This window comes from Muscardinus avellanarius (assembly GCF_963383645.1).
Source record: "Muscardinus avellanarius genome assembly, chromosome: 20".
Lineage (NCBI taxonomy): Eukaryota > Metazoa > Chordata > Mammalia > Rodentia > Gliridae > Muscardinus > Muscardinus avellanarius.
The window spans coordinates 8,796,935-8,820,061 of record NC_137806.1 but is presented as its reverse complement, the minus strand read 5'-3'; the positions used below and the strand labels follow the sequence as shown (position 1 = coordinate 8,820,061).

Sequence of the window (23,127 nt, the reverse complement as noted above, 5' to 3'; positions counted from 1 at the left end):
TAAAGGGGTCACAACCACGGGCTACTTATTGGCCACAGAGTCTGCAAAAACCAGAACTGCCTCTCGGATGCCAGACGATCAGGGTCGTTCTGAGGGAACTCCTTATCGCTCCAGGAAGGAACACACCTTTTGGGTCCTGTGGTACTAGAAACACCATCGGCTGGATCCTCCATGGCTGCAAAGATTATCCCACACGGGCGCCAAATTGTTATGGCACCATTACAAAGGCAGAAAGAAGGGACAGATTAAAGCCCTGTACCAGAGGGGTAGAGGGTGACTGGAGAATAAGTCTCTGAAGGTTTTTGGATAAAGAACAGTTTTTTTTTAAAATTGGGCAATGTATTCATACATCATAATGGTATAAAGAAAATACTTTTGTAGACATACATGCACACATCACCCAGTTAGCCCCTACCTGCTCCCCACCTTGTTCCCTCCCCATCCCTCCTTCCCATGCTTGGCTTAGTGGTTGACATCTAGTTTTAAGGCAATTTATCCATTATTAACGATGATGATCTCACGTAACAGTTTCATTTGTCTGATACCAAGCTTTTGATGACTTAAAGATAACATTTCAACATTTCTTTTTGCTTTTTTTCTTACCAGAGAATATTTTTTTTTGGGTGAAGCTATCATACATTTATTTATTTATTTTACAAAAAAATCTATCCTGACATGGAATATGGACTCTATATAGATACCCAAAAAAATCTCAAAGAAGAACAAAGCTAGATGTATATTTTCTGATTTCAAACCATATAAAGCTACAATAATTGAAACAGTGTAGTACTGTTCCAGAGGCAGATATATAAACCATTGGATTTAAAAGCCTAGAGATAAATTCTTCCATATATATTCAAGTTATTTTTGACAAGGTTTCCATGAACATTTGGTGGAGGAAATAATCTTTTAACTAAATATTGTTGAAAAATAATGATTACATGAAAAAGAATAAAATTGGACCCTTACCTAACCTATTTACAAATATTAACTCAAAATAGATAAAAGACTTGAGTATAAATCTTAATACTATAAACTTTTAGAAGAAAATATGGCTCATAAAACCTCACAACATTGAAATTGGCAGTGATTTCTTGGATATGATTTCAATGGCACAGGCAACAAAAGGGTAAATAAACTCCCTAAAAAATAAAAAAAATTGTATATCCAAAGACAATGTAAACAGAGTTAAAAGTTACTGATAGAATGGGATAAAATATTTCCAAATGCTATATCTGAAGGTATATTAATATTCCAACTAGAAATCCTAAAAATTAGCAACAATAAAAGCAAACAATACAATTTAGAGATAGGTAAAAGACTAACATAAATAATGAATCTCCACAGATAACCAATCTTAGTTGTCTGTTGGATAGAAAATCTTGTTTCTCTGGTTCTGGTGTGTGTTACCTATTTCTTCTTTGTAGGTAATCTCTTTGAGTATTTTCTCTAGTGCTGGTTTTGAAGACATAAATTCCTTTAGTTTCTGTTTGTCGTGGAAGCTTCTTATTTCCCCATCTAATTTGATAGAAAGATTTTCTGGGTAGAAAATTTTTGGCTGGAAGTTGTTTTCTTTCAGAGTTTGGAATATGTTACTCCAAGCCCTTCTGGCTTTCATGACTTGGTTTGGGAAGTCTGGAGTGATTCTAATTGATTTGCCTCTGAATGTCACTTGGCCCTTTGTTTTTGTTGCCTTTAAGATTCTCTGCTTGGCTTCCACATTGGTCATTTTGACAATTATGTGGCGTGAGGATCCTCTTCTCTGATCCTCTCTAACGGGAGTTCTATAAGTTTCCTGGACCTGTGTATCGACCTCTTGCTCTATGTTTGGAAAATTTTCTGCTATTATTTCCTTGAAAAGATTGTTAATCCCTTTGGTTTCACCTTCTTTTCTCTCCTCTATTCCAATTATTCTTAGGTTAGCTCTCTTAAAATGGGCCCATATTTCTTCAATGTCAGATTCCTGCTGTCGGATTTTTTTTTCTAAATTAGAAACTATGCGTTCATTTTTGGAGTGATCATCTTCTAAGAGCAAGATTCTATTCTCTATATGGTCTAATCGGTTGTTTGTACTTTGAATTGAGAACTTTACTTCATTAATTGCATCCTTTATCTCTCTTTGGCTCTCTCTGAATTCTTTTCGAAGCACCTCTATTATTTCTACAGTTATTTTCCTGGTTTGATCTTCTATAAATCTCTGCATTTCTGTTTTATCAGGTTCTGATGTTGTGGGGTTGTGCGCATTCATTGCTCCATTGTTATTCCTCTTTCCCATGATTTCGGAAGTTTATGCCTTCTCTGGGTTCTTCCCTAGGTCACTACAACTTCACGTAAGGTGCTGTGGATCTCGAGTCTGTGGTATCTCAGTCACCACTACTCCTTTACTGGGTTGTATCGCAGAGTCTCAGACCCTGGGAGTCAATCGAGGCTGCTTTAGACCATGGGGGGGTGCCAGGTTGGGCGTTCTCCTATGGTGTAATATCTCTGCCACCACAACTCCCCCACTGGGTCAAGTCCCTGGGAGTACAGTACTGGGACTTCTCCTCTAGGGGCCCCAATTTGATTCACTGTTGAGTGCGCCGATGGAGCTGTCATGGACTCGGCGAATTAAATGCTGTTGCCGCCGGTAGCAATATGGCGCTGCTGCTGCGCCCTCGGCCGTGAGGCTGGCGTATTTCTTTTCTGTTTTTGAACTCCACTCTGGGTCCCTGCAGGGTGCGCTGAGCCCAGCCCCTGGGAGCTTTAGATGCTCCCTGCGCCGAGAAATCTGCCGAATCCCGCCCGGCTGTTCCGCAGCGGCTCACCTCAGCTTGCTGTCTGCCGCTCCTCTCTGGAGCTTGGTAGGCTGTTGAGTGTGTTGGTCTGGTGCCGTCCGGTGAACTAAAGAACAGTTTTATGTCACGTCTTCTGACCAGACTAATCCACCCCTTCCCTGGGGCAGGTCTTTTTTTTTTTTTTTTTTTTTTTTTGGTGGCACTTGGGTTCCTGGAAACCCTTCTACCTCCGGGCTACACTCCCATACCCATTTTATATATATGTGTTGTTGTTTTTTTTTAAATTTGGAAACAGGGTCTCTTCGAACCTGTGGAAACAGCTGGGGCAGGTCTTTTGATGTGGGCATTCCTTCCTGCAGACCTTCCCTGTCTCTGATACAGACCCCAAACCTTTTATTACACCCTAAAATGTGTTGATTATTGGTGTCTGGGATCTCTTGAAGGCTTATGGCATTCCCCCACATCCTTGGGAAATCTTAGTTTCTCTTAGAAATGTAAGACTCTTGGCTTCCTCTATTTTCTTGCTAATCACCCTTAGTGCCTGGAACTCAGAAGGGTCTCCTCTGAGTGCCTGCCCGCACCCAAGCTCTGTCTTTCTACTACCAGAGCTATTTTCAAATACATTTGAAGTCATTTCCCAATACCGGCACAGGTGGGGCAAGAGTAGGACGTCTAAGACGCCCCTCTGTGTCCTGCATCCAGCCAGGTACTCGGCAGAAACAGGCCTTGATCTCGGGGGAGGCTGCCGGTTCCTTGTCAGGCACATCCGAGGCTGGAAGGCCCAGGCTCAGCCTCACTCCATCTCCAAGCTGTGTTCTTCACCAGTATCTTTCAGTCCTCCCAGGGCAGAGGGAATCACGGCCCATCCTCCCTCACCGGCTTTGGGGACCAAAATTCCTCTTGAATGTTCACCATTTGGGAAGTAAGAGATTAAGTAGCATCTGAAGAGAGATCGCTTCTCAAGGATCTCCTCTAAACATCACTCAAGCTGGGAAGAGCAATTCTTATGCCCGGGTACTGAATTCTGTAAGACTAATAGCAATGGTGTGATTTCCCCAGTGGTGTGCCCCAGACAATACAATCCTTCAGGCAGCAAAAGCCCGGTCAGAAAACATCCGTCCAATGGGAAGATAACATATTACCCATCCCCTTAAATAAAATGGGCCACGTCAATTTCTCTTCTGCGTGTGAGCAATGACCAGTTTATCAAGTCTACACTGGATGACGGCTTTGAGCGGGGACAGCAACTCTCATGATTAAGTGTCACTGCTCTGACTGCATTATTATAAACAACGTCCAATTGATGGAGTTAGGAAGCAGACGCGTTTCTCAGAAATGTGTCACCATTATCCAGAACAAGCCATAAAATCTGGGCCATCACACATTTTTCTGGCCGCAATCTTGAAGCAATTACTATTCCAATGAAGTGCTCCTGACCCAATTTTTAAATTGGTGGTTCTATATGACCATGAAATGCCAGAGCTCACCAAAAACACATGGCTAAAGGTGCCAAGTCCTCATGCGACTTTGCAGATGGCAGGAACTGTTGGAGACATCGGGCTCTTTGGGGCCTTTCAGATGAGACATCTTCAGCTGCAGAGAGTGCCGCTTGGCCCTCCGTAGGAGGGTGGCGCCATTGGCATTTTCCTGCATCCAATTCCCCTGGCTCTTCCCCCACCCGGAGCTGGTCCTGGAAGGAGCAGCCACGCGGCAGGTGGATCCTCGGCCTGGACGGAGTATGGCGTCAGCATCCTCTCCCCTAAGGTGGTGATGGGCAGCCCCAGCCTCAGCTCAGGAAAGCCGAGGAAGGCTGAAGGCATAGGGCCTCAGATGAAAAGAAAGAGACGCGAGATCAAGACCATGGGAAAGTAAAGTTGAAAGAAGCTGGGCATGGCAGGACATGCTAATAATCCCAGGACTTGGGAGGCGGAGACAGGAGGATCGCAGCCAGCCTCAGCTATTTAGTTGGGTTCAATCCCTAGTCCCGCAAAAAAATAAAATTGTCCATGTCATGCATGCTGGGGTATAAAATATAAAGAGAAGGCTAGGGTCCCATAATCCCCTTCAGCGCTCACCCTCCACAACCAGAAGACCTCCCACCAGGCCACACCTCCTAAACTTTCCAACACCCCCTAACAGCATCATGGGCTGGGGACCAAGCCTTGAATATAGCTTCGAAGAGATTCTGATTCAAATCAGAGCAAACAAAGAGGGCCGGACTCAGAGCCCCACACCCTCAAGTCTGTTCAGACGGAAGCCACAGCAGGCAGGGCGGGGACTGTCCTCATCCATCTGCCTATGTGTAGATGTGCGTGCGTGTCCCAGCCACCTGTGTGCCCGTGCCCATATGTGCCAGCCACAAATGGAAGAAGAAGAAGAAGGAGAAGGAGAAGGAGAAGGAGAAGAAGAAGAAGAAGAAGAAGAAGAAGAAGAAGAAGAAGAAGAACAACAACAACAACAACAACAACAACAACAACAGCAACAACAACAGGAGAAGGATGAGGATGAGGATGAGTATGAGGAGGATGGTGACGACTGGGGACAGATATGACCTTCCTCCTCCAGCCGTGTGTCCACCTGCCTATAGTTACCACCCAGTAAAGTCATTCAAATTAGTATTATTAGCCAGGTGTGGTGGCATATGCTTGTTATCCCAGCATTTGGGAGACTGAGACAGGAGGATCACACCAGCCTCAGCTACTCAGTGAGGCTCTTTGCAACTCAGTGAGACCCTGTTTCAAAATAAAGAATAAGCCGGGCGTGGTGGCGCACGCTTGTAATCCCCGCACTTGGGAGGCTGAGACAGGAGGATCGCACAGGTTCGAAGCCAGCCTCAGCTACTTAGTGAGGCTCTTAGCAACTTATTGAGACCCTATTTCCAAATAAAATATAAAATGGGTCTGGGAATATAGCCTGGAGGTAGAAAGCCTCTGGGTTCCACCCCTAGTACCACCAAAATAAATAAATAAATAAATAAATAAATAAATAAATTGTCACCACCCGCCCGCAGCATATACGAGCGTGACAATCGCTTGTATCACTCGCCAAGGTCCAAGGAGACCCCGCCCCAAGAAAGGAGGCATCATCTCTGGCAGAAATACTCCCTGCTCTTAGATTTCTACACTAAAAAACTCCAATGATATAAAACAGGATCCCAAGAATTAGGACAATGGGAGAAACTGAGTCCGTGGAAAATAAACTTTCTAGTAATTTGTCTAAGACTCTAAACATCCTCAGCCTTGTTCAAATGGTAATAAAATCTAGTTGGAATTTAGATGCAGTGGCAGCATTCCAGTAACAGCAATTACAAAACGCAGACTTCCCCTCTATCTCTGACCTTCATTCTAATCATTAACCTACAACAAAAGCCCTAAGAGGGAGACAACCCAGTGCCTCTGTTTACCCCTCTCTTTGTGATCCTGCCTAGATACAGGAAGACAAACGTTGGGTGTGACATCAAAGCAACCTAGTTTATGAGCAACTAATACTGCCCAATACAATAGAGCTGAAGGCTAGGAATTCTTGACCTTTACACCCAGTATGAGTGCTGCCCAAGACAGGGAGGCGCCACATGGCTAAGAAATGAATATGTCAGAACAAAGGATAGATATAATAAATGTGTAAAAGAAAGGAAATATGGTGAGAATAAGAAAGGATTTTTGTATGAAGAAGAGCTTATCATAAGATTGTCCCAAATGGGAAAGAAAGGAATTAGATTAAAAGTAGGTTGCAGAAGGATTGTGGTATGGAAATGGATTATTAAAAGAGGAATAGGCTCCTAATAAGCCTATCATTTGAGGAAAAGTGTTCAGCAGCTAGAGAAGTACATCTGACAACTAAATCTAGAAACTTCATGGTATTTTTTGGTGGTTACTTGCCAAACTGTGTTGTGAGTTTGCTTAAGCTTTCAGATTTTAGAAGGCAAGGCGGATGACACCTGGGAGATTCCATCACATCCACCTGGATCGCCACATCTCCCCATGCCTGCCATATGGACTAAGCCCTAAAGATGGAAAGTTCCAAAAAAGTTAAAGAAGATTCCATGAGAGGCCTATTCTCCAAGCCCTGGGCTTGCCAGTTTCTTCTGGAAGTTGCCCTTTGGAACTGCCTGTCTGCAAGATCCGGAGAAGATCCGAGCTAATCTCTTGAATGCCGGACTAGTTTTTTGTTTTTTTTACCTTTGTTTACATGTCATTCACTATTGTTTTGCAGTGATTGCACTCCCCTCTTTTTAATTACTACTAATCTCACTGGTGAAGGATATAAATTTTCTGGGTTCTTGTAATAAAGTGTCAATAGCTCAAGAAGCTTTTGTCCATGTCAGATAGTATAGTAGGTGTTCAGCGCTGTGTGCACATATACCCTCCCCCACACGTAGCCACATATACATTTTTTTTTAATGGCACACGATGGAACCCAGGGGTGTTCTACCTCTAGTAACACCCCCAGCCCTACTTTTTTAAAAATTCTTTATTTAGAAACAGGGTCTCTAGCTGGGCGTGGTGGCGCACGCTTGTAATCCCCGCGCTTGGGAGGCAGAGACAGGAGGATCGCGCAGGTTCGAAGCCAGCCGCGCGCGCTGGCTTAGGAGACCCTGTTTCCAAATAAAAATGTAAAAATAGGTCTGGGAGTGTAGCCCGGAGGTAGAAGGGCTTCCAGGAACCCCAGTACCACCACCAAAAAAAAAAAAAAAAAAAAGACAGACAGACAGACAGACAGACAGACAGAAAGAAAGAAAGAAAGAAAAAGGGTCTCACTGAATTGGAAAGGGCCTTACTAAGGAGCCAAAACTGTCCTCAGACTGTGATCCCTTGATCCTCCAGTCTCAGTAGGGGACGCTGGGATGTATGCGTCGCCACCGTTCACGGCCTGGTTCGGCCTTTTAACATCTTGAACATTACACTCTGCCAGAAAGGCAAAGAGCTCCAACCAGCGACGCGCGCGTAACAAGACCCCGCCAGCAGAGGCGCTCGGGAGACCCTCCTGAGTGAATGGGGGATAATGGAGAGGACAGGCCCACGTTGCGCTGGAGGCCATGGTGCTGTGATCCCTAGCTCCCGCCCTGATCGGCCTCAGCTGGGAGCTGCCGGCAGCCTTTGAAGGAGGCCATACCCCTCGGGCACCCCGTTTCTCCTGAGCCCCTCCCAGGGAGGAAAGAGAAGAGGCCACCAGGGCCGGGGGCTCGCGGCGGGGAGTGGGGTGCCCACCCCGTCCTCCCTGAGCCCAGGCTGGACGTGAGCGCAGGCTGAGCCTGGAGGCTCCACCGTGTGGGGAGGGAGGGGGGCTGCGTCTGTGGCCCCGGTGGCCCTGGAGGGAGGGGTTAGGATGTGGACCCAAGGCTTTCTCAGAGTCAGGTTCTGCATTTACGAAAAACTGTGTTTAAAAGCAGGCCTCGGGTCAGGCCATTTCCACTGCCAAGTTATTCAACAGTTGAATAGATGCTTATGTAGAAAACTGCTAAAAAGGGTGGCATGTCTCTTTCTGAGGAAAAATGATGCTATTAATAACTTTAGTGACAATCTACCTCATCTGGGAGGGCTCCAATGGCCAGCAGTTGCTGGGCTCCTTCTCTTCCGGGCAAGGGCCAGTAACTGATGGGCTCCTGCCTTTCCCAAGACTCGCTCTCACAATTTTTTTATTTTAATAGCTCCTCATCTGTTAAAGTCTATCTGAATGCACATTACTGAGCTGTCCAGGGTAACCTCCGACTCCCGCTGCAGCCATACTCCCACCTGCCAAAAAAAAAAAAAAAAAATAGGGCTAGGGGTGCAGCTTGGAGGTTGTTTCCTCTGTGAAGGCTTCTGGTTTTCTGCCTTCAGGAGAAGTCTCGGCGTCTGACATTTTGGACCTAGATGCACCCCTCCACTCAGGCTCTGCAGTGAGTGAAAATCAAATCTTAACCTTTCCTGTTTTGATTGAAGCACACACTTTTTCTCTCTGTCTTTAGTGGCCATGGAAAATATACAGTGACCAGTCATGGAATAATGGTAGGTAAGTAAATAAACTTGTAGCTTTTGAAACCTCGTCTTACTTGAATCAAATGCACAGTTGAGTAGAAGAAATGTTCTATCGTACTATCTTAGGCTAAAAAGAAATTCAGGCCGAGTGTGGTGGTGCACGCCTTGTGGTCCCAGAATTTGGGAGGCTGAGAGGAAAGGATCACAGGTTCCAGGACAGCCTCAGCGATTGAGCAGGCCCTCCGCAACTTCATGAGACTCTGTTTCAAAATAAAATAGGGCTGGGGGTGTAGCTCAGAGAAAAGAATGTCCCTGGCTTCAATGTTTGTACCACAGAAGAGAAGAGGGGGTGCACACATAAGCAACACCTTGGGGATATTTCCCAGAAGCACAGGCAGCAGTGGTATTTCCTGGGGACCCGGTGGCCTTCCTGTTGGGTGGTGGTGGGCATAGAGCGCCCAGGGCTTCTGGCTGCTCCACGTGGCTCGGGTCTGCCATCAGGTGGAGTGGAGGTGACTATGGCCACATGACTTGGGCCGGATGGAGCGATGAGAGGAGTCAAGAGCAGACAACGGCGATGAGATGCATGGCTAACGGGAGGGACACTTCTAGAATGTGTCTAGACAGGCAAAACTTTGGAGAGGGAATATCTTCTCCAAGACTACTGGGGCATTCTTTCTGTGTGATATCCTAAGAACCATGTTGTCCTCAGAAAGACAGTTTTCTGTAAAGAGTTGTAGGCTACCTGGCTTGGTGGCGCACGCTTGTAATCCCAGCACTCGGGAGGCTGAGACAAGAGGATTGTGGTTCGCAGACAGCCTCAGCTACTTAGTGAGGCTCTCGGTAACTTAGTGAGACCCCGTTTCAAAATAAAGAATGAAAAACAGGGCTGGGAGTGCAGCTTGGAGGCAGAATGCCCCTGGGTTCCATCCGCATTAATGCCAAAAAAAAAAAGAAAAAAAGAAAAAGAGTTGTAGGCACAGCCAGATGTGACGGCACATGCTTGTAATTCCTAAGGCTATGACGGAAGCATCACAGGTTTGAGGCCAGCCTTAGCAATTTAGTGAGAGCCTTAGCCTCTTAGAGAAACTCTGTTTCTAAATAAAAATGAAAAGAGCTGGGGGTGTAGCTTGGAGGTAGAACATCCTGGGTTCAATCCCTAGAACAACACACACACATTCCACATAGGCATTGTATGACTTTCCCTAGAGGTAAGGATCTTATTTATGTTATCATATAACACACCACTGGCATTCCCAAGAGATACCCACAAATAGCTTAACCAACCCCCCAAATCTGCAGGTGTAACCAGAGGGCCATATTCTCACCCTGTCCTGACCTCTGGGGCTCACCACGGATGGAAAGTGAGGATGGAGACTGATCCTCCTACAGCTCCCATCTGCCTCCAGAGACAATGAGCGGGGACCGTGGCCTCGGAAACAGCAAACAACTGTACCCTGTCCACGGTGGTGCGGGCATCAATGCAGGGCCTTCAGAAGCTAGGTGGGCGTTCTCCCGAGCCACACTCCCGCCCCGCCGTAACTGCGAAATCTGAGCCAGTCTGCCCCTCAGCCCAGTGAGACGACACCATCACTTAGGAAGGTCTTCCAGAGGGGCTCCTCGCCTACTGCCCCACTCCCTGTCCCCACTGTGCTCAGGGCCAGAGTAAGAGATCAGGCCCCGGATGTGGGAAGAAAGCCTCACGATAGCTCTGCCCTCTAACTTCACAGCAAGCGGGGCCAGCCGTGCTGAATTTGTTGCTTCCAGAAAATCCTTTCCGGTGACGTGGATGTAGACTGCTGCCTGCCTGAGGACCATTTGTCCCTGTGAGGTGAAAGTGTGTGAGGGGACCTAAGCGCGTGTGACCAATCATGTAAGACCTTACTAAAGCAGGATGTAGCGGCTGGGGGCCAAATCTGGCTGTCTGCTTTCCCTCACACACGTTGGTGCACTGGTCTTGCATCATGACGCAGCTCAGTGATGGCGGCACTTGGGCACGGCACTTGGTGGGCTTCCCCGGCTCCTACCCGCTCCCCACTTCCCCGGATGATATACACGGGGAATGCCCACCACCATCTACTTTTAGTCTTCTTACAACACAGCCATGATCATTTGTTTATGTACTGGCTACAGCTGATTCCCTGCCACCATGGTAGAGCTGAGGAATTGCAACAGGATCTACGAAGCCTGCCCAGTGTGATCATAGGATGTGGGAGGCTGAGCAGGAGGCTGGCAGATTCAAGGCTAGCCTCAGCAACTTAGTGAGGCCCGCCGCAACTGAGCAAGGCCTTGTTTCAAAATGAAAAGTAAGAAGGGCTAGGACTGCAGCTCAAAGGTAGAGCACCCCTGGCCAATCCCCAGTATTGCGAAAGAAAAGAAGCCTGAAATGTCTACATTCTGGCGCTCTGCAGAAAGATACTGCTGACCCTTCATCTACAGCCATCACTCGCAAAGGGAAAATTGTATATAATCAGCATTTCCTGTGAAAATCTTTAGAAAGTGAAGATAAAGATGCCCTCCGGTAAGCACGTCAGTGCTTCCTCCAGCAATCGAAGGTGCCGTTTCTCTGAATGCTCAGTGATTGACATGTGCTTAGGGACTATGTTGTGTGGAAAATGCATATATCTAAGAACAGAGTTACGCCGAGCAGAGAAATGAGGCAATCGGGGAAAGTGCCAACGAAGGGCAAGCAGGGCCTCTCCCAGCTTGTTTCACTTTTCATTGAAAGCCTGAAGAAGGCAGGCGGAATCACACACTTATACACAGTCTTTCCTCCGTGTGTCACTGAGGACTGAAATCAGGGGCATTCTATCTCCAAGCTACACACCAGCCCTATTGTATTATTTTGAAACAGGGTCTCATTAATTAGCTGAGGCGGGCAGCAAACCTGCGATTAGCCTCCCAAGTACTGGGATTACGAGCCTGTGCCACCACACCTGGCTTGGTTTTTTTATGTTGAAACAAGTCTCACTAAATAACTGCACACTGGCCTAAAACCAATCATCTTCCTGTCTCAGCCTCCCAGGTACCAGGATGACAGGTGTGCACCACCACACCCAGCTCCTCAGAGTTGGCTTTGAGTAGGTTGTCTTTGTTGCATGCCGGGACTCTATTTCTGGAAATGTCTAATGAGAGCTCAGGACACTATGGTTGCCGCAGCTAGGGGAGGGAGTCATCTGAGAGGGAGGGAAAGATTTGTCCAGTACTATTAAGAATTGGAGAGCGGAGTTGGGTGCAGTGGCACAGACCTGTAATCCCAGTACTTGGGAGGCTGAGACAGGTGGATCACAGATCCTAGCAACTTAGTGAGGCTTTCAGCAACTCAGCAAGTCCCTATTTCAAAATAAAAAATAGAGCTGGTAGTGTAGGACAGAGGTTGAATGTCCCTGACTCTAACCCCCAGCACCACACACCCACACACGGGAAAAGAAAAAGAAAAAGGAAGAACTGGAGAGAGACTTTTCTGCAGGGAGACAGCAAGCCAGACCTCGAGGTCGTCGGCTAGGCTACGGTGGTGTCAGGTGAGCGCCCTGGCAGAAGTGTTTCTTCTCCCATTTGCTTAGATTCTGCAAACCACCATATTTGGGCTCCTATTTAAAGTTCCGGGCCAGGAAGTACAGAACAAACTCAACAGCTGTCACCAAGGAGATGCAGATCACTCACAAAGACTGGACTGGGCCTCAGTGTGTGAGGTTACAAGTCCACAGCCACGGGAACAGCCCAAACCAAAGAGCTGACTAGAACTCCTGTGACGGGCGGGGAAGCACTGTCATCCTCACACACTGCCGGCTAAAGGGTGGAACTGGACGGGCACTTGAAAGCAGCTCACCAGTTTCTTAGAAAGTTACCCACAACGCCGGGCGTGGTGGCACACGCTTGTAATCCCAGCACTCGGGAGGCGGAGACAGAAGGATTGTGCAGATTCATGCCCCAGATGCTTAGTGAGGCCCTCTGCAACTCAGTGAGACCCTGTTTCAAAATAAAGAATTAAAAAAAAAAAATAGGGCTGAGTGTGTCACTGGGAGGTAGAATGTCCCCAGGTTCCATCCCCAGTACCAAAAAAAAAAAAAAAAAAAAAAGTTACCCACAAGCTGGGCGTGATCCCAGTACTTGGCATACAGAGACAAGGGGATCGCAGGTTTGAAGCCAGCCTCAGCAACCTCATGAGGCCTTGTCAACTTAAGACCCTGTTTCAAAATAAAAAATAAAATAGGGTTGGAGGTGAGGCTCAGAGATAGAAAGCCCCTGGTTTCAAGCTCCTGTGCCACAAAAAAAAAAAAAAAAAAAAAAACCCCAACCAAACAAAAACAAAAGCCAAGCTCCTCACAAATTGACATGATAGGACTTTGGAGGGTAACAAAAATATTATAAAACCTAACTGGAAATGATTACAAGCCAAAAAAAATATTTGTATGTTTATGATACATGAGTTTTATAGTGTGTAAATTATCTTAATAATTTGTAAAAAAAAATTAAGTCAGAGAAAGATAGGACAGAAAGACAGGGAAAATGCAAATACATGTCCCTATGGGCAATAAAAGGGAAAATTCAAGCAATTGGCAAATTTAGATCAAGGGTATGTAGTAGTTCCTTGTATTTTTCTGGCAATAATTCTCAGTTTGAAAGTGCATCAAAATCTAAAATCACCAAAAAAAAAAAAAAAAAGCATTAGGAATATAACAAACTCCTTTAACTATAACCATCTTCTTCAATGGAAACCATATACAGTTCAAGTTATTAGAAACTGTAGGTAATTTTAATAAATTTACTCAAGAATATAATTTGGCTATAAACCAATACAATGTACTCCAAAATATTTTCTAGCAGGTTAAATAGAAATCTGATTGTAAATTCTGTAAGAACATATGCACAAAACCTCAATGAAAAGTAAACAATCTTCCATTTTTAACCCAGCACAACGGAAATATTCACTTTGAAGGGGACTGAGCTTTTGAGATTAAGTACAATTATGCAGTTATTCAGAATGACATTTGTTACTTGCTTATTTACTGTTCTGAAATAAGTGTCATTAGAGTGACAGTGTTAAAAAAGGAACATGAAAATGCATGTTGCATTTTTAAAAGGTTATAACCATTTAAATTTTGATATCTTTGTTTACAATTCCCTGCTTTAAAATTTTTCTAAAAACCCATTTTATATATGGCCCAGAGCAAATTAAATGCATCTTCACGTTTCCATTAATTTATATAGATATATGCTCTGCCAAAAACACACAGCATTATTTATCAAAAAGAAATGTAACTATCAAGAGATAATAGTAAGCCTTCAATAATTTCACCTTGCAAATTAAAAATACTTACCAGGAGCTAAAGGCACAATTTTTATTTCTATTGGGTAGTGTAATCAGCCAGAAAACTTTGGCTTTCTTTCAACATAATAACTGATTGACATTTCTCAAGCTGTTTTCAATCCTGATGGTTCTTTATTTTTTAAAATATATTTGCTATGGGGTTGCTACTTGCAGTAGATGACATCATGAATAACCAAAGTTGGATAGGTGTGACAAAAGACGGTGTCCCCACCCTCGAGTGATGCCAAGTCAGTCAAGAGCGAGGGAAAGCCTTGCAGGAGACTACAGCAAAGGGACCCAGACTCGTGCAATCGAGCCAGCGGCGCTGCACACCCAGCGCTCATCTCGCTTCCAACTTCTTCCCCTCCAGAACAATCTGAATCTCTTTGGCGTCCAGAGTTTCATAGGTCAATAAAGCTTCTGCTAGATTCTTATGCTCTTTTGCATGAGTTTTCAAGATATGTTTTGCTCGTTCATATGACTCCTGAAATAGAAAATGGATAAGAAGAAGCAGAAACGCAGGGAAAGCAAAACCACAGACAATGAGAACAACTTTTTGTAGCTTAAGAACATCGGTTGGGCCAGGTGTGGTGGCGCATGCTTGAAATCCAGTACTTGGGAGGCTGAGACAGGCGGATGGAGTTTCAAAGATAGTCTCAGATACTAAGTGGGGCCCTCTGCAACTTAGTGACACCTTATTTCAAAATAAAGAATAAAAAACAGGGCTGAGGGTACAGGTTGGAGGTTGAATGCCCTTGGCTCAATCCCAGTACCACAAAGAAGAAAAAAAAACCTGTTAATTTATGCTTATAAAACAATTAAAAAAAAAAAAGCTAGGCATTATCACAGGTTTGCGGCCAGCCTCAACTACAGTGAGGCCCTCCACAACTTAGTGAGGCCCTGTTTCAAAATAGAGAATCAAAATAGGACTAGGGGTATAGTTCACAGGGAGAACGCCCTCAATTCCTGGTAAAGCAAAAAAAGAAACAAAAATCCACCTATAATCCCAGTACTTTAGTGAGACCTTTTCAAGGAAAAAAAAAAAAAAAAAAGAGCTAGAGGTAGCTCAGAGTTAGAATTCCCTTGGGCTCAATCCCAATACCACAAAAACAAAAACACAAAAACAAAAGCTGGGTGCTATGGTGCATGCCTTTGAGCCTAGTACTAAGAAGGCTGCATGGAAGACTTCAGCGTCAAGGCCAGAGGGTGGCAAATCTGCTTCAAATGTGAAATAACAGGGCTGGGGCTGGCTCAATGTCCAGCCCCACCAAGTCAACACACCACTTAGCTAGGTTTTTTTTTTTTTTTTTGGTGCTACTGGGGTTCCTGGAAGCCCTTCTACTTCCGGGCTACACTCCCAGACCTATTTTTACATTTTTATATTTGGAAACAGGGTCTCCTAAGCCAGCGCGCATGGCTGGCTTCGAACCTGCGCAATCCTCCTGTCTCTGCCTCCCAAGCGCGGGGATTACAAGCGTGCGCCACCACGCCCGGCACCACTTAGCTAGTTTAAAAGCTCAGCTCCAGAGTACAGAAGACTGCACAGGAGCGCGAGTAGTACACAGAGTTTATGAAGTGTTCCAGAATAGTCTCTGCCTTTCCAGGAGGGTGATTCACTCTGCCATAACCATTCTAACACATTCTTTCTACCCCTAAGTTAACCCAAGCCTGGCTCACTCAAGTTCTATACTACCTTCTCTAAGCCCTCTCAAGTTTCTGTTCTGCAGCACTGGGGACTGAACCAGTGCACTCTACCACTGAGGACCCCCAGTCCTCTTTCTTTTATTTTTAAACAGGGTCTGGCTAAATTGCCCAGGCTAACCTCAAACTTAAAACCCTCCTATCTCAGCCTCCCAAGTACTGGGATCACATACATGAGCCATCATGCCCAGCCCAGATTAATATTAATCTATTTTCTCATAGAAAGTAGTATTCCACTCCCCTTCAATGTGCAATCTAACTTATTTGTTAGGTTACATTCCTAATACCATTATTCATTTACTGAAGACTCTGGCTCAGCTCAGCCTTCAGAAATGGACGCCTTCAACGACCAAGCCGCACACCCAGCCAGCCGTTCCATTAGGCCCCAGGCCCACTCACCTACTTCCAACTGGTCATCGTCACTACGATGCTTCGAATTCAGCATGTATAAAAATGAACTCACGATCTACATACCACCACCCGGTCTCAGTCCAGGTTCAGCCCCACTCTCTTCAGCGAGTGGCATAATTACACAGTCCCATGAGGGAGTGATGTAGAAAACAGCTTTGGCTGCTCTCCCATCTAAGGCATCCGAAGACATACGGAGTCTACTGTTCTACACAGAGGCTGCCTGAACCTCCTCACTGAGCGCATCCCCATCCCTCGCTATTTTGAGACGGGTATTATTAAACTGCCCAGGCTGCGCTCTGTCTTTCAAGTCCCGGGCCGGGTCCCGAGGGCCTGGAATCACAAGTGCGCCACCACGGTCAGCTCTTCATTTATACTTTCTTTCTTCCTATTTACTTTTTTTAATCTCTTTGGTAGTAGGGACTGAAGGCAGGGCCACTCTTCCTCCAACTGTACCCCTAGCCCCTTTTAATTTTTATTTTGAGACAGGGTTTAAGTGGCCTAGGCTGATCTTGAACCTGGACCCTGCTGTCTCAGCTCCCCAAGCACTGGGGTCACAGGCACAGGCCACTACACGCAGCGTGTCTTCTATTTTCTCCGCCCTCAGACCAGCATCATGACACTGCGCTACCACAGCACCTGTCAGCAGATCCCACTCCAGTTCTTCTGTCCAGATTCCTTTACCCTAATCTTATGGGGCACTACAGTCAAAGGTACCTGTATTGTTACTTCTGTATTCTGAGCACTTGAACATTGCTCAGAACAAAGTAAACAACTGGATAAACGTGTGTCACAGTGGGAAAACAAGACACAGAAATTCAGTAAACAATACCCCATTCTATCTCACACAATTTTGCAGCTAAAGTGAAACTGGATTCCATTTAGCAAATGGTCAAAATGAAATAAAGACCCAATTAAAAAATGAGGCTTTTTAACAATATACTTAGACGAATGCTTCAATGTGTACCTACTTTTATTTGCTATTCTTATCTATTATTTCTAAAAAAAAAAAAAAAAAGAAAAAAAAGAAAAAGAAAAAGAAAAACAAACAAAAAAGAAATAAGCCAGGCTTAGGGAACACTTCTGTAATCCTAGTACTTGGGAGGCCGAGACAGGAGGACCACAGATTCATGGCGAGCTGTAGCAACTTAGTGAAATTCTCTGCAATTCAGTGAGACCCTGTTTCAAAACAAAAAATAAAATAGGGCTGAGAGTGTAGCTCAGAGGTAGAACCCGCAGGGGTTCACTTCTCAGTTACCACACATTAAAAACAAACAAACAAGCGCATGCAAATATTAGCATTACCCTTAGAAGGATCCTTATTTCTTGCTCAATGGCAGACTGAGTTTCAGGACTCAGTTTTCCTGTATCATTATAGGTCATAACTCCAAGCTAAAACCAAAGGGAAGAAATTAGTTAAGCAAGAGAGCCTCCAAATGTCAAGAAGTTAACAGAAAAGGTAACTAGTCTAAACATAAGGAAACAAACATCCTAGGGGAAGAAGATACATATAAAACTCCATTCACCTTTTGAAACTATAAAGACCAAACTCAAGTAGTGGAGCAAGAGAGGAAAATTAAGTCATGCTAAGTCTGGTTCTGATATCTTCTTAGCAACTCTAGTAGCCGTTTCAAATCCCACAAGTCAGGGCATGGAGTGCTTCGAGGAGCCAGTGACAGCAGGAATGGGAACTACACGGCAAAGGCGCAGGAAGGAAGCGCTCTGCCACACGAGAGGCTGAAGAGCGGGGCGGGGGCGCACGCCTGCACCAGTGCTTGGGAGGCTGAGACAAGAGGATCGCAGGTTCACAGTCAGCCTCACCTAAATAGCGAGGCCTCTGCAACTTAGCGAGAGCCTATCTCAAAATAAAAAATAAAAACAAGGACTGATGGCCGGGCGTGGTGGTGCACGCTTGTAATCCCAGCACTTAGGAGGCAGAGACAGGAGGATCGTGAAGGTTCGAAGCCAGCCGCATGCGCTCGCTTAGGAAACCCTGTTTCCAAATAAAAATCTATTAAAAATAGGTCTGGAAGTGTAGTGTAGCCCGGAGGTAGAAGGGCTTCCAGGAACCCCAGTACCACCAAAAAAAAAAAAAAAAGGACTGATGATGTAGCTCAGAGATACAGAAAAAAAAAAGAAGATTCTGGTCATGGTGGTGCGTGCCTGTTTGAGGACAGTCTCAGCAAGTAGTGAGACTTTCATCAGCCTGGTGATATTTTGTTTGGAAAAAAAAATATATATATATATATAGAGAGAGAGGGGGGGGGGAGAGAGAGAGAGAGAGAGAGTGTGTGTGTGTGTGTGTGTGTGTGTGTGTGTTTGGAGGTAGAAGTAGAATGCCCCAAGACTCAATCCACATTACCACATAAATAAATAGATAGATGAAAAAATACATAAGTTAAAGAAAAGGCTAAATATTCTGTTTTATCACTTGGTTAACTCATGAACAGCTATTTTTGTAACTCAGAGTATTATAAGAGCAATGTCTGAGTTATCGAATGTATCTGAAATCACATGCTACCAATTAGTAATCCCATCTCTCAAAGAGATACTTGGTGCACCATCTGCTACATGAAAAGGATTAAAATGATTACCTTTTCACTCATTCCAAACTTGGTAACCATCCTCTTGGCTATTTTTGTTGCATTATCAAAATCACTGGAAGCGCCTTAAAAAAAAAAATCCGTACAAGTCCATTTTGAAACGTGTCTTTCAACCCTCAGACCCCATCTGAAGTACAGCTGTTATTTAAAACCGACCTGTCGTGATGTGGTCAGTTCCAAATATCAGCTCTTCCGCCACTCTCCCCCCCATACTAACGTCCATCTGCGCCAGCAGCTGGGCCCTAGTTTCGTTCCATCTGTCATTCTCAGGCAACAGTGACACCTAGACAAGGGATGAGGTGGGGTGGGGGATTACCAAAGAGAAATTCAGAGAGTGGTGAAGTAGTTGCATTTATTATGATTATGATTTTTATTTGCTATTTATTTTGTGGTACTGGGGATTGAACCCAGGGGCATTCTACCTCTGAACTATACCCCCTACTTTAGTTTGAAACAGGGTCTCACTAGATTGCTGAGTCTCTCTACTTGCTAAGGCTATCCTCAAACCTGCGATCCTCCCTGTTTCAGCCTCCCAAGTCCTGCAGTTACAGGTGTGCACCACCATGCCTGGCTTATGATTATGATTTTTAAGTTATATGATTTACACACCACACAGTCTTAGTCCAGGTTCTGTGTGTGTGAGCAGCACGCGTGCACTGAGAACTGAACCCAAGGGTATTTGATACCACTGAGCTACACCCCCAACCCCCTTTTTAATTCTCAAAGTCTTGCTTAGTTGCCCAGGCAAGTGATGTAATTCTCACTATTAAAATCATTTAATATAATATTTTTTAAAACCTGAAAGACATTTAATAAAGAGAGTTATAAGATGATTAATTGGCAAAATCAGCAATTTAGAAAATAAGAAAAATATTTTAGAAAGTATATTTTATCACAGGTAGATAATGATGCAATACTGTTTTATCCTCAGCTGCAGAAACATGTTCAAAATGTCATATATTGTAAAGACATGAGACTGAAACTTGCAGTAAATGAGAGAAATCTGAGAAAAAACTATGAAAGCAGTCATTAACTCATGGTTTTTATTTATGGCTAGCAGAAGTATATTTAACAATTAAGAGTTTACTGTCATTCCTCAATTAAATTTCATAATGTAAATATACAACATTTGAAATATTTTACAAAAATATTCTTTTTTTTTTTGGTGGTACTGGTGTTCCTGGAAACCCTTCTACCTCTGGGCTACACTCCCAGACCCATTTTTTTTATATATTTTAATTTGGAAACAGGGTCTCTTAAGCCAGCAAGGCTGGTTTCGAACCTGCACGATCCTCCTGTCTCCGCCTCCCAAGCGCAGGGATTACAAGCGTGCGCCACCACGCCTGGCCCAAAATATTCTTTACTAAAAGAAAAATTCCAAATGTCTATACAATCTCAAGATGGTTCAGGAAGTACGAGTATCAGAAAATTTAGAAAGTAGCTTAATTTTCTTTGTAACTAATCAATAATTTCCTACATAAGTTTCTGGAAAGCTGTCTTTGAAAGCAAGAAGGAAACTTACATGTCCAAGGGTTGGCCCTCGGGGCATGATGGTGGCTTTGTTGATAGGCATTGCATCTTTTGTGTAATATGCAATAATAGCATGGCCAGATTCATGGTAGGCTGTGATGGTTTTGTTTTTGTTATCAATTTCTACACTTCTTCGTTCTGGCCCTAAGAGAAAAGTTTGAATAAAATACTCCATTAGAAAGGTGTACTTACTTTTTGTCTTTCGTGTATTTCTTGACACTCTGTACATTACAGCCGCATATCATCATGTAGTGACAGTGCCATACACGCACACAGCGCTTGGCTGGGCAGTCTAGGGATCCCGGTGCTGAGGTGGCGCGTGGACAGAAGAGTGGGATTACGTTTGATGATGGTTTTCTGCAGTCGTTATTTCAACAAGATTCTGCTCCTGCTTTGCTGGAGTTGGCTCCTGAGAGCCACTGGTCCTGGCAGCCAGCCGCTGGCCTGGGCTCACCAAGATGGCGCCACCTCTGCCCTCCCTCAGCAGGTGCGGCGTGTGCAGCTCTCTAGTTCTCGGCTCTCTGTGCTGCACCTAACTCACCAAATTTCCTGACTTCTGCTGAGTCCTGACTGCTTTTCTTTGCCTGCCAAGAAGCAGTCTTCCAGCTGGTTGAGTTCCAAGTCTTAGAGCAACCAAAACACATTTTCTTCCTGTAAGCTACCATCTTTTTTTTTTCTTTTGTGGTACTGGGGATGGAACCCAGGGGCCTTCTACCTCCAGGTTATACTCCCAGACCTATTTTATATTTTATTTGGAAACAGGGTCTCTAAGCCAGCTGAGGCTGGCTTCAAACCTGGAGGATCCTCCTATCTCAGCCTCCCAAGCGTGTGGATTACAAGCGTGCGCCACCACGCCCGGCTTTTTTTTTTTTTTTTGGTGGTACTGGGGGTGGAATTCAGAGGATTTCTACCTCCAGGCTATACTCCCAGACCTATTTTCTATTTTATTTGGAAACAGGGTTTCACTAAGTTGCTGAGAGCCTAAGTAGATGAGGCTGACTTTGAACCTGTGCGATCCTCCTGTCTCAGCCTCCCAAGTGCGGGAATTACAAGTGTGCACCACCACGCCCAGCTGTAAGTGACCATCTTTAATCCTCCTATTTATTTATTTTTGTGGTGCAGTAGACATTTTACTTGAGATATATCCCCAGCCCTGTTATATTTTTTATTTTGAAAAAGTCTAAGTTGCTGAGGCCGGCCTCATGCCTATGATCCTGCTGTCTCACCCTCCCACTAATAGGATTATGCCCAGCTAAAATATTGTTAAGCCAAATTGCGTTATGATTTCGAAGCATATATTTCATGACCTTATAGGCTACCTACCTACCTACGTTCCTTTCTTCTTTCCTTTCCTTCTTTTTTCATGGTTATAGACCAAACAAAGCCTCAAGCATGCTCAGCAAGCACCGTAAAACTGAATTATACCCCCAGCCCTATCTTTCTTTTTTTATTGTACTGAGGATTGAACCCAGGGGCATTGAGTACAATGAGCTCCAGCCCCAATCCAATTTTTTGTTTTTATTTTGAAACAAGATCTCATTAAGTTGCAAAGGGCCTCACAAGTTGCTGAGGCTGGCCTTGAACCTGCAATCCTGTCTCAGCCTCCCAAGTACTGGGATTAGAAGTGTGCACCACCACACCGGCATACCATTCTTTCTTCAACCCTTTCTCTATCAGTCAGAAACAAAGATCTTCTAAGAAAAGGACAAAAGTAATAAATGTAGCTGGGCGTGGTGGCTCACACTTGTAATCCCAGCATTCAGGAGGTCTCAACTGGAGGATCTTGTGGACAGCCTCAGCTACTTAGTGAGGCCCTCTGCAACTCAGTGAGACCCGGTTTCAAAATGAAGAATAAAAAATATAGCAGGGGGTGTAGCTCGGAGGTCGAATGCCCCTGGGTTCCATCCCCAGACCCTCAAAAAAAAAAAAAAAGTAATAAATGTGCCACACTATAAAACTGAGTTTTAAGTCACTGACAAAATGAGTATTGTAATGAAAATGTTACATTTCACTGGCAAATGACTGACTCTCAAACAGGGAATCTGAAATTATTACAAATCATAAATACTTAGGCACTCAAGTTTTAGAATAAGATTAAACTCAACAGAGCAGTAATTCTATTCTGTGGAACCCCCAGTAGTTCTGAATTGACATTTATTTCTCCAAAAAGAATTTCTTCACTAACATAATGAAAATTGTGAAACACGAAGAAAAAATAAAAGAAATGTAAAACTTACCCATTAGAATTTTGTCTTTGGAAAACTCAAGCTCTTTCATAGTGACCATATCTTTTCCATCAACGGCTGCCTTTAATGCAGCCTGGTTTACAAGATTCTCCAACTCTGCTCCAGAAAACCCAACAGTACCTCGAGCTATGATTTCTGGATCAACAGCTTTATAAAAAAGAAAACACTGTAAGTTCAATACAGTTCTAAAAAGAAAGCACTCCTCAAAAAACTCACATTTTGAAGGAAAAAAAGAACACAATCATTCTAAAGTATAACAAAACATTTATCTTAAAACAAAGCTAATTTACTAAAAGTCTTGAAAAGGGCTAAGATGCATCATTAAAACTGCAACTAAGACAAGTAAAAAAAATCTAAATTTAACTTTGTCAAAAGAAACAATAAAAAAATAAAATGTAGCTGGGCGTGGTGGCGCACGCTTGTAATCCCTGCGGTTGGGAGGCGAAGACAAGAGGATCGCAAAGGTTTGAATCCGGCCGTAGGAGACCCTGTTTCCAAATAAAAAGTATAAAATAGATCTGGGAGTGTAGCCCGGAGGTAGAAGGGCTTCCAGGAACCCCAGTACCACCAAAAAATAAATAAATAATAAAATGCAGT

General features: G+C 44.3%; 1 protein-coding gene across 2 annotated transcripts in view; it reads right to left on the bottom strand.

Moving 5' to 3' along the window:
* Positions 1-14,290: 14,290 nt before the first annotated feature.
* The window catches only part of YME1L1 (YME1 like 1 ATPase), a gene marked incomplete at its 5' end in the record, with an annotated part of 40,509 nt that continues 31,672 nt past the window's right edge, over positions 14,291-23,127 (bottom strand). For both annotated transcript variants that reach the window (XM_080717041.1, XM_080717042.1), the window contains 6 exons: positions 14,291-14,526; positions 17,457-17,543; positions 18,746-18,819; positions 18,911-19,037; positions 20,277-20,428; positions 22,522-22,677. In XM_080717041.1, coding sequence (XP_080573167.1) covers positions 14,383-14,526; positions 17,457-17,543; positions 18,746-18,819; positions 18,911-19,037; positions 20,277-20,428; positions 22,522-22,677 — 740 coding nt within the window. In that variant the 3' untranslated portion in view covers positions 14,291-14,382. The remainder of the gene's footprint in view (positions 14,527-17,456; positions 17,544-18,745; positions 18,820-18,910; positions 19,038-20,276; positions 20,429-22,521; positions 22,678-23,127) is intronic.